This window comes from Lutra lutra, chromosome 4 (genome assembly GCF_902655055.1).
Source record: "Lutra lutra chromosome 4, mLutLut1.2, whole genome shotgun sequence".
In the NCBI taxonomy this organism is placed as follows: Eukaryota; Metazoa; Chordata; class Mammalia; order Carnivora; family Mustelidae; genus Lutra; species Lutra lutra.
The window spans coordinates 94,739,659-94,751,816 of NC_062281.1; the positions used below are offsets into that span (position 1 = coordinate 94,739,659).

A 12,158-nucleotide genomic window follows, 5' to 3' on the forward strand; every position below is an offset into this window, starting at 1 on the left:
GTTGCTTTAAGAGTATGGGCATCCTTATTCCATGTATCTTGTACCTCTCCCTGTGGAAATGTGGTAATTTTCAGTATTTGTTCAATAGATAAATATAAGAAAACACATAAAGGAATTCTGACTAATCTCTTCTTGTTATATGTTTATTGATAGGTTCTTTTCCTTCTGGGAGCTTTTTGAGGGCATGAGCAGAGGCAGGAATACAGTATGGATTCTTCTCATAATTTAACCCAAAATGCAAACAATTTCTTCCATCAGGTATCACCTTCTGAAGCCCTCCCTGGACCAGGCTTAAGCGCCACAATTTTATCCCTCTTCCCCAGTCTTGGGGTTTGCTTCTAGAACACTTGAAACAGTGCGTCGTTTATTTGCCTGTTACGCACTAGGCCATCTAAGATAGGTGTTTGGCACCTTCAGTAGCCAGCAGATGGTAGGGTTTAACAAATGTTTGTAGACTGAATGCATCAATGAGGCCACATAAGTCTCACAGGATCACTTAATGCACTAGAGGTGCATTAGAACCGGACTGGGTAGGCCACATTCGTAGAGACACTTCTTTTTTTTTTTTTTTTTTCGTAGAGACACTTCTTAACAGCGGCCTCTGCATGGCTAGAAGCGCAAAGGCAATTTATTTGACTTTCAATTTGAAACGCTGCTACTAAAATCCCCGAAAGACATTCTCCCACCAGGAAGCCTGCTCAAAGACCAGGTCTCCAGGGCAAACACTAAAAAGCCAAGCCCCACCCCGTTCCTATCCCCACCTGCTGGGCAAAGACCGGACTCTAGTACACCGCTGCACAGAGGTACGCCCGGAAGACAGGGGCGCTTACGCAGCAAGCCAAACAGCTGCAACTCTGGGACTGGCTCTCTGGGCAGACGTCACTCAAGTCACTACGGCTCCTCCCCTCTCAAGATGGCGATGCGCTCAATGTGGAAGGCGCGTGGCTGCTGGAGCTGCATCCGGGCACTTCATAAAGGACCCGAAGCTGCTCAGACTCCCCAGGTAACCATAGCTGGCCTTTCTCCCGCCAGCTTCCCATTCAGCTAGGTCCTTCTTCTCTCCCCTCCCTCCACTGGTTTCTCTCCCCGCGTTTCCTCTGGAGAATACCGAGCCGCTTTTCTCCTAAGGTCCACTCTCCTAAGACTGCCTTCCTACTTGGGACGCGGCGACGTCGCAGGGATGCGCGATGACGTCACCCGCCGTGGAGGGGAGGAGCGCGCGTCGGCTTGCCCACTTGGCCTACGCTTCTTTCCCTGTCCCGCTGTTGCCGGGCAACGCGGGAAGCCTAGTCCTCTGTGAAGTTCTCAGACCGGAGGGCGGGTCTTTCCCCAGCTGCCCGCCTTCTCACGGTCCCATTACTCTTTCACCCTTATTACTGAGGGCCCAGCGGAGAAATTAGAGGAGGTCTTGTTAGGAATTGGGCGACTTAAGTCGGAGCGGCCACTTGACATCTTCGTTCTGGCAGGGCGGCATATCAGTGTCACGTGTCCATGCGTCTTCCCCCTCGGGTTCCTCATTCCCCAAAGCAGACCTGCATGGAGCAGGCTCTGTAAGGGAATTATTAGTTGCCAAAGTTTCGTTACCCTGTCGTGCTGAAAGCATGAACACCCGCTTCAACCCACCCCGTCAGTATTTCCAATTTTACCCTCATGGGGGAGGAGGATCTATATATACGTATATACATATATACATATATACATACATATATATATATATATATATATAGCACCTTTCACTTACTCAGATACTTCCTCATTCATTCAGACATTTACTAAATGTCTTACAAGTACGATCTTGGTGGTAGGCACTCTGTTGTACATCTCTTGGGACATATCTTCAGGGACCTACGAAGAAAATTGAGATTCAGTGGTTATCAGATGATTTCTTGGCATCCTCGCATATTCGTGGTCAAAATGCATAGGTGTGTGGATTTTGTGTGGGAACTGGTGTATTGGAAAAGAGCACTAGACTTGAAATTAAGAAATCGAAGTTCAAGAGATTTGTCTGCCACTCGCTAGGACTTGTGGCAGGACAAGTCAATCTCCCCGGATTTATTTTCTTTAATAAAATGGGTGGAGGAAGGGTGGGACTGATTGACCCATTAATGTTCCTTCAAGCTTTGGAAAATCTGTGGCTCCATGATTATGAAGCCAAAGGAAGGCAACGTGATGGAATTATGAAAAACCAAGATTTGAGTTTAACTTGTTTTTCCAGTCATCTCATAAATTACTTAATGTTCTGTAGTTAAGTTTTCCTCTTTGAGATGGGCCTCACCAGATTCGTTTAAGGATAAAGGAAATACCAGAGAGCTCTTTGTCAACGAAACAGCTACTTAAGTGTTATTTTACATTTCAGGCAGCACTGTTAGGTAAGAATTGATTCAAAATTAGATAAATCCATTCAGTACTCCTCTCTTTGAAGTTTGAGGGTTTGATTCTGCAGAACCAGAATTGGTTGATTACTATTTTATAGCTAACTAATAGCATATTAAAACCTGTGGTACCAAAGTAACTAAACCTTAGATCCAAACTTCCTCTTTCCAAACCGAAGAGGTGAGGATGTCATGAGAAATAGAAAATCAGAGAGAAAAGGAAAATAAGCTAGAGCCCACTAATGATTACCCAGGGAGTTTTAGGGCACTAAGTTATTATAAATGATAAGAGAAAAGTTCTTAAACCTCTGTTATTGTTTCAGTGGAATTAATGAATATGGTTATCTTAAGGTTAATCAACTACTAGTCTAGATAGTTTCAAAATGCAGAATTTCCAGAACAGATCAGTGTTTCCAAACCTTTAATTTATCTTTGAGTAGACTAGGAATTAATTGTAAGCAAGAGCATTTCTTTTTTAAAGTATAAGTCTACATGTGATTTTCAGTCATTAACTATGATGGTTTGAAAAGCTAATGTAGTCTTTTGAAAAACCAACTGAGAAAAGATACAAAATTGTTTTCATAGTGTAATTATAATATTGTTTGTAAATAAATATTTATTAAATATATGCACACACAAAAAAGACTGGAAGGAAACAACCAGTCTTAACTTTTTTGTTTTGCTTTGGTCTTCCTAAATAGTGGATTAAAAGTCACTTAAATTTTCTTTAGGCTTTCTATATTTTCCACATGTTCAAAATTGAAGATATATCACTTTTAGACTCAGAATAAAGTGTTAAAGCGTAAATCTCCATATAAATGCATAGTCATTAATATCATCTGTGATATTTTAGATCTCTAAAAACCTAAAGAGATACTTGTCCCACAGTGCTATTATTAAAGTGGCCTTAGAAAAGGAATAGAAATTTATGGCCACTTTTCCTGTATGTATCTTCTTTTTCTCTTGAAAAGCTTCCTTTGAAGTCAAAGCGATTTTTGTGAACAGATGCAGAAATATGTGAAGGAAGAATTAGATTCTTAAACCAGATGTATTGGACATTTTTACGATATCTCATAACCTTTGTAGAAAACAAAAATTATTTTGCAAGAGAATAGTCTAATAGAAAATACATTTTTATCATATGGATGATTCTATCAGAAACTAAGAAATAGCCAAGTTGCTGGTTACTAGTTTGGTTACCTAATCACTCCCTGAGGTAAGAGGCCAAAGTGAGTGAGCCAAGGCAGCGCTGTGTTGAAAACTATGACTGATAAAGCTTTTTGATTCCTAGGTTGTTTTAACGTTTTCTTTAAAAAACAAAATCTTGAGTAATAAGGTTGGCTTTGAGGACCTTTAGTTACCTCAAAGGCAGGCTTTTGCCCCTGAAGGCTAGAGATAGACTCAAGTTTCAAATAAAAAATAGAGAGAATCCGGGAATAACAGTGTTTCAAGCCATACTCATTGTGAGTTATCTACAATTTATGTGAAAGCTCTTTATTTTGCCAGGTGTGACCTCACAAAAAACTGTTGACGTTTGACAAGATGAGAGTAGTCGCAGAGTCAGAGGAATGAAGATTTGACATGCTACTTTTAAATAGTGATGGCATTAGGTAAATTTAAGCCTGTCATCGTTGGCCAAACACAGAATCCACACTTCTTGAAGCCCTAACTTATGATGATGTTGTACCAAGAGTGAAATATTGATGGATAGTAGACTTTTGCAAGAATATTTGTAGTCATTCAGTGTAAATGTCCACATTTTGCTGCAGTTGAACAACAAGCCTCACTCTTAGCTGTCCTAAGCAGGGTGTGGCCAGTATTAACAGACCATTCCCAATGTTAATGGCTACCAAGTTTAGCCATTAGATGAAGCAATCATGCCTGCAAAAAAAAGAAAAAGAAAAAAAAGGCAATATATTAAATTATTGTTCCTTTATTCAGTTCTCATGACTAGGCTTTTCAAACAATTCCTCCTTTTTAAACTTTTTTTCTTTTAAAATGATTTCAGATTTACCAAGTTGCAAAATTAGTAAAATTTACCTCCTTCACCAAGCTTCCTTTTACATAATCATAATACAATGATCAAAGCCAAGAAATAAGTTTGGTACAATACTAGCTAAAGACACATTTCAAATTTCACCAGTTTTTCCACTAGTCTCTTACAGGTCCTGGTCTGGGATCAAATCCAGGATCCCATGTTGCATTTAGCTGGCATGTCTCCTCCAATTTATGGCACTTCCTCACTCTTTCATGACCTTGGCACTTTTGAAGAGGATTGGTTAATTCTTTACTAGTTTGATGTTTTCTCATGATTAGGTTATGGATTTTTGGCAAGAATACCACCAAAAAGAAACTGTTCATAACAAGGCTTTAAGGCAGGTATTAACACCTTATTTTAAATCATGAGGAAACTGACTTTAGTTAAGTAACTTGACTAAAATCACAACGCTGATTAATTGTGGAATTAGGATGGTAAAATTTACTATTGGGATTTCCTTCCCTGTTTAGCAATTAATATTTGTTGGTAGGTTTCTGTGATCTTAATGACATTAAAATGGGGTAGCTTTCCCAGTGATGTTTCCCTTAGCTTGTCTCTGCTCTGTTTTGTTCATACAGCTTGCAACAAGAGCTAATCAGCATGGATAGCTCTAAGGAGCTTCTATAGACATCATTTTGCAAGACAATAACTGAGCTGGTTTGATGGGGCTATTTCATCTCTGTGCTTTTCTTAAATGGTCTTGCATGGACCCACTCGAATGGCCCTTTTAAGCTTAATCCGCCTAGGATTAAAAATCCTTTTTAAAGATTTTTTTTTAAAAATTTATTTGAGAGAGAGACAGAGTGAGAGAGAGAGGGAGAGCATGAGAAGGGGGAGGGTCAGAGGGAGAAACAGACTCCCTGCAGAGCAGGACTCCAGGATCATGACTGAGCTGAAGGCAGTCGCCTAACCAACTTAGCCACCCAGGTGCCCCTTTATTTTTTAAAGATTTTTTTTTTAAATTTATTTATTTGAGAGAGAGACAGAGAGTGAGAGAGAGAAACCTTTTTAGATTGGTTTTCCTTGCGAACTGACTTAGCTTATTAGAAATAATTTTTAAAAGTATATTTGAGTAGATAGTGGAAACTAACTGATGAAAACCGAGAGGAGGAATAGTAAGTAGATGCTGAGGATTTTTGGTAGTAACTATTCTTGGCATCCGCAGCCAGGAAATGCTAAAGAGAGTAAAGGCTGCTCCCTGAGATCTTTCTCAGTCTTTTGCATGGCTGCAGGTTACAGAAGAACTGTCTGCAGAGACTTACCCAAATATATATATTTAAGCCTATATCCATACAAAATCCTGTCTTTCAGAAAAGGAATGGACATGTAGCTAGCACTTTCTATGTGCTAAGTCCCTGTGCTATGTGCTTTATCTTGGGCAAATAATATTGTACCCATTTTATAGAAGAGGAAACTAAGGCTTGGAAAGATTGGATAACTTTCCTAGGTCAGAGCTAGTAAATGGCAGGACTGGGATTCAAATTCAGCCTCATCTGTGCTTTTTCCACCGGTCCAGTCGTCTTCTCTTGCCAAATAAGATTTTGTATCAATTCCTGTTAGATAAAACATAAAAGCAGAGTTTTTCTGATTTCAGGAGTAGAGGAGTAGCTAGAGCCCTGCTTCCTTGACATCACTACCTCCACTCCCCAGACCATCTCCTCCCCCCACACATAAACAAAGACCTGGGAGATGAGGCCACACAATCTTAAATTTCTTATGATGACATTTGAAAAATACTTCAGCTTCCTAACATATCCAAGTAAGTTTGTTGGCTGAGGACCACATATGATGGATGAATTATGTTCTAGGAGCTGCCCAGAAAATAAGTAGTTTGAGAGTATTCACTTTGATATGTGTGTATTTTATCAATAAAATGCAACGTGTGTTCTATTTATTTTAAGCTGCACAGGCACTAAAGATAATAGTAGTTGATTTTTCTTCTTTCCTTCTCTTTCTCCTTCCTTCTTTCTTTCTAAACCCAGCTTACCTCTGTGTAGTATGCTGATCATTGTACACAAAGATGGTTCTCTGGATTCCCTCAGTCATTATTATAACTAACCCGGCCTCTAGCCTCCTCATAAAGAACGGTTATCCAGCTCTGCTCTTGATTCCATTCTACTGCTACCATTCAGGTTCAGGAATTTCCCTTTTAGAGACTGCAACATGAGGCCTAAGGCTTCTTTTTGAATTTCCACAGGAGCCATTTACTCATGGAGGGTGGCCATTGCTCTGCTAGTGTGAGACACTGGATGCAGAGAGATAATTTATAGGCACAGAGGTGCTACATGGACTCCAGCTTGACTTAATTTAACTCTGTCCGAGCATTTACAGTTTTCTCTATATATCATTTCTTAGCAATACCGTATCTTTTATTCCCAATAGGAGGCATAACACTTTCTCTTAACGTCCCTGCTTACTGGATGAGTCAAGATCATGTCAAGGTTTTCACACCACCCTGACATCTGAGTTCTGTTGGGCCTCTAGCCATTTATCAAAATTCATCTCCAGCTTTCTTTTTTAATGGTGCACAGTCATCCTGGCATCTATTGAACGTACTTCTGGTTGGTTAAGGAACTGCCTTTCGACTGCCCGCTTTGTCTCCTAAAAGGCAGAGTTAAGGGCGCCTGGGTGGCTCAGTCATTGGGCGTCTGCCTTCAGCACAAGTCATGATCTCCCGGTCCTGGGATCAAGCCCCACATGGAGCTCTCTGCTCAGCAGGGACTCTGCTTCTCCCTCTCCCACTCCCCCTGCTTGTGTTCCCTCTCTCTGTGTCTCTTTCTGTCAAATAAATAAATAAAATCTTAAAAAAAAATAAAATAAAAGGCAGAGTTAAGCCACCCTGATTTCTAACCGATGCAGATTCTCACAGCTTCTGCTTCTCAATCCCTTGCCCTCTAGGCTAGGACAGCAGCCAGTGGACAGGGCTGTCAGTCTCTCCTTCGCATTCCTGCCCTGATGCTTTGGCTGAGACTCAATATAGGGCCAGGCAAGTCTACTGTGGTTAGAGTCCTGAATGAATGAGTTTGGTTCTATTGCTTCTTATCCCAGGTTTTTAGGATGATAGTTGTAGATTTTTCATTAAGGGTATGTGAAAGCTTAAAATAAAATAACAAATCTCACCTTGCAAAAAATTTTCAAGTGGAATCTCTTATCTTCTGTAATATCCTGTTCTAATTTAACACTTTGTAGTCTCCAAAATGCTTCACATATTCTTTTAATCTTGAGTGCAGCATACCAAGTTTCACTATTTAGTCACCTAAAGTTTTGACTCACTGATTACATTCTCATCTTCTAATTTTTTTAAACAGTTGTAATAACGATGGATCTAAATCAATATCAGTGTTCTTTAAGGTTTTGGTTAAATGGATGTTATTTTCACATTTGTACTGAAATCATTTAGCATTCTGACAAACACCATGTAAACAATAGTAACGGAAGCGGTGATACTAGCACACATTTATGTTTACCATGTACCAAGCATGGTTTTAAGCACTTGACATCAATTAGCTTATTTAATCCTCACAACCCAGGGAGGTTTGTGCTCATATGAACCCCATTTTGTCGATGAGAATAGTAAGAGGTTAAATGACTCACCCAAGGTCACATAGCTAGCAAATGTTAGAGCCAAGATACAAACCCTGATAGCCTGATTCCAAAGTCTGTACCCTAACTGTAGTAAAATGCCATTAAGTTTTGAAACAGATTACCCATGGTAACATTCTGATAACTGCCTTGCAACTTTTAAATCCGTTTCATGAAAGCCACTTATATATCTTGCCATGGTGACATATACAGCAGAAATTATAAATCATCCTTTGTTGTCACTGCTCCTACACTCTTGTTTGTCTCAGTGAATTATGAAGAAGGAGCAAAGCTGTCTTGTGAATTTATCTCCATGTCTCTATTTGGCTACTGCCACTAAAATTTCTGTGTATAAAATCAGGGCTTTAAACACATGAGTCCCAAGGTGCATGTAGGAAGCTCTGTTTACACACAGTCTATAGCTAAAAGGTCAACCTGTGCACAGCCCTGCAGAGGGGAAGTGGTGAGTGCTGAAGCTGATGGATGACCAAAGGACCACTATCTAGGGTCTAGTTGGGATTTATGGCAAGAGTACTTTCTTCAAAAGAAGGGGAGGTGCAAAGTGGGAAGACAGGAGAGATGAAAGTAATTAGTGGTGTGGGCCATTTCTGCAAGTGATAAGTAAAAATGTTATGCTAAGGAATACTCATTCCAAGGATCTTTTAAAGGGGTCTCTAATTCAGTGAATGAATTAAAGTGAACTGTTTCTCGTTAGTACATCAATTAGGATGCTGTTGAGGCTTTAAAATGAGCGACATTGAACAGAATTTATTTTACACGCCAAATAAAAGACTCCTCCTGACCTTTTCCTAATACTCCCCATGAACAAAGACTGCATGGGCCATTCTACTTTATAGTCGTTCAGGCCCACACTTTACTCACTATGTTACCTTGGGCCCCTTTCAGGAAGCAGGAGAATGTAATGGAGAAGGGATATGGAGCTGTTTACCCAAATCCCTGATTTGGATTCCTGTCCTCCCATGGGGAGAATGAGCTAAGCAGCCATTCCATAAATTTGCTGGAAGAGAGAAGAGGTCTCTTAAGCAGAGGCTAAGTGTGCGACATGAGGGTGGAGTCCCAAGGGAGATGTTAAGGACCAGACTATGTGGAAGCTCTTGCCAGTTCTGGGGAGAGAGCCAGGTTGGCCCTCCATGGGATACTAGTTACCTGGCCATCTTGGTTGTGAAGGAAGATCCTTCTCTCCGGGCAGGCAACTTTGGCTTCTCCAATGGCTGGCAACTTTCCAGCCACCCCCACGCCACCAAGCTGTGAAACTCAGTAACCTAGAGAAGCAAGTGTCTAGAGAATAAGCAATCACATGAACATTATACTGTCATTTTAAAGTTTACTGGCCCCTTCCCAAGAGGAAGTACAATAAAGCAGAAGGTACGTGACTCTTGGGATCAGTTAGGCCTGGTTGTACCAATTCTGTGATGCCAAGAAAATTATCTAATCTCACTAAATTTTAGTTTTCTCGTCTGTAAGGTACTCATAATAATGCCTTATAGGAATATGTGGATTCGATTTCCTGCCATATATATATGGCTCTTCGCAAAAGTCTTTTTGCCAGTGCATAGAACCTAGTGGGTCGTTTATGCTGGATGATGATTATTTCTTCAATAACATATAATTCTACTCAGTGAACTTTCTCTCCTCTACCCTTATCAATCTTAATAATCCTTTGATTCCCCCATCACCATACTTTCCTACCCTTCCATTCCCCATCCCCAAAATCATTCTCACCAGATTAATCCCCTTAAAGCAGCATTCTAATTATGGTTTTTCCCCTTGCTCAGCAACCTTTGGGGGCCTCTAATGAAATTTAGTCCCCTTAGAGCTCCACATACAAGACTTTCCACAGTCTAGATCCAAAACACTTCTCTAGGCCATTGCTGTCTTACATGGATCCTTTGTCTTGGTGTTCATAGAATTTGTAAGTTTGCACAGAGCTCTTCCCTTTTACTTCTTTGTTAATGCCACTGTCTCTTCATGGAAAGGCCTTTCTTCCCATTCTTATTTGTCTGTATTTCACCATTTAAAAAAAATGAAACAGAAATACACAATTCCAGACTTCAAGTTATATTACAAAACTATACCAATCAAAACGATATGGTACTGGCACAAAAATAGACACATAGATCAATGTAACAGAATAGAAAACCCAGAAATGAATCCACAACTATATAGTCAGTCTTTGACAAAGCAAGAGAGAATAATCCAAAGGAAAAAAGATAGTCTCTTCAACAAATGGTACTGGGAAAACTGGACAGCAGCATGTAAAAAAAAAAAAAAAAGAAAGAAAGAAACTGGACCACTTTCTTACACCATACACAAAAATACATTCAAAATGAATTAAAGAGCTAAATGTGAGACCTGAAACCATAAAAATCCTAGAGAACACAGGCAGTAACCTTTTTGACATTGACTATAGCAACTTTTTCTAGATGTGTCTCCTGAGGCAAGGGAAACAAAAGCAAAAATAAACTATTGGGGCTTCATCAAGATAAAAAGGTTCTGCACATCAAAGGGAACAGTCAACAAAAATAAAAGGCAACCTTCGAATAGAAGATATTTTGATGGCATTTCTATTAAAGAGTTAGTATCCAAATATATAAAGAACTTATTGAACTCAACATCCCCAAAATAATCCAATTAAAAAACGGGCAGAAGACATGAATAGACATTTTTCCAAAGAATACATATAGATGGCCAACAAACATATGAAAAGATACTCAATGTCACTGATCAGCAAGGAAATACAAATCAAATCTGACACCTGTCAGAATGGTCCAAATCAACAATGCAAAAAAACAAGTGCTGGTGAGGATATAAAGAAAGGGGAACGCTCACACTGTTGGTGGGAATGCAAACTGGTGCAGCCACTCTGGAAAACAGTATGGAAGTGCCTCAAAAGGTTAAAAATAGAACTACCCTACAACCAGCAATTGCACTAGTAGGTATTTACCCAAAGAATACAAAAACAGTAATTCAGAGGGGTACATGCACCTTGATGTTTATAGTAGCATTATCTCCAGTGGCCAAATTCTGGAAGTAGCCTGGGTCCACCAAATGATGAATGGATAAAGAAGAGGTGATATATGTATATGTATATACACACACACAAACATACATATATAAAATAGATATATGATATGGAATATTACTCAACCATCAAAAAGAATGCAGTGACATGGATGGAGCTAGAGTGTAACATGCTAAGCAAAATAAGTCAGTCAGAGAAAGACAAAGATATGATTTCACTCATACGTGGAATTTAAGAAACAAAACAAATGAGCAAAGGGAAAAAGAGAGACAAAGGCAAACTAAGAAACTGACTCTTAACTATAGAGAACAAACTGATGGTTAATGGGAGTGGGGGTTGGGGGGGATTGAATAAAATAGGTGGGGGGGGGGGGCGCCTGGGTGGCTCAGTGGGTTAAGCCTCTGCCTTCGGCTCAGGTCATGATCCCAGGGTCCTGGGATCGAGCCCCGCATCGGGCTCTGCTCCGTGGGGAGCCTGCTTCCTCCTCTCTCTCTCTGCCTGCCTCTCTGCCTACTTGTCATCTCTATCTGTCAAATAAATAAATAAACCTTTAAAAAAATAAAATAGGTGGTGGGGATTAAGGGAGGCACTTGTCATGATGAGCACCAGGTGATGTATGGAAGTGTTGAATCACTGTATTATACATCTGAAACTAATATTACCCTGTATGTTAACTAACTGGAATTTACAACAACAACAACAACAAAAACAGAACTTCTATATTGGTCCCAGGAAACTTTGTTCTGAAGTTGGAAATGGTTGCTCCCATTTTGGAGTTTTATAGGACTTGGTACTTTCCTTATAGAAATTAACACATCCTTCCTTATATTCTGTCTCTGTTTATAGGTATTTGCTTTAGGACAGATGGAGAGTGTGCTCTTTTTTTATTTAGACCTTATATGAACACTCCAGCAGGAAATGGCTTATAATTAATACCAGGATTCCACAGGTGCAGCCTTAGGCTGCTACTCAGCAGGCAGATCTTACCAGAAGTAAGTTCATGGAGACCTCCACCAGTCATAAAAGCTGGGGAGGGAAGGATTCTTCCTGTTGAGCCTTGGCTATGATAATTATATGTGTGAGAAAATGAGTTATTACTTAAATCTTTGGCGTAATAATTCCT

General features: G+C 39.9%; 1 protein-coding gene and 1 long non-coding RNA gene across 10 annotated transcripts in view; one reads left to right on the plus strand and one right to left on the minus strand.

Annotated features, from left to right (window-relative positions):
* The window catches only part of LOC125098566 (uncharacterized), a 46,266-nt gene extending 45,052 nt beyond the window's left edge, over nt 1-1,214 (minus strand). For all 8 annotated transcript variants that reach the window (XR_007126877.1, XR_007126879.1, XR_007126875.1 and 5 more), the window contains exon 1: nt 762-1,214. This is a non-coding gene — a long non-coding RNA (uncharacterized LOC125098566). The remainder of the gene's footprint in view (nt 1-761) is intronic.
* The window catches only part of WARS2 (tryptophanyl tRNA synthetase 2, mitochondrial), a 92,402-nt gene continuing 81,123 nt past the window's right edge, over nt 880-12,158 (plus strand). For both annotated transcript variants that reach the window (XM_047727502.1, XM_047727503.1), the window contains exon 1: nt 880-1,003. In XM_047727502.1, the coding sequence (XP_047583458.1) occupies nt 914-1,003 (90 nt within the window). In that variant the 5' untranslated portion in view covers nt 880-913. The remainder of the gene's footprint in view (nt 1,004-12,158) is intronic.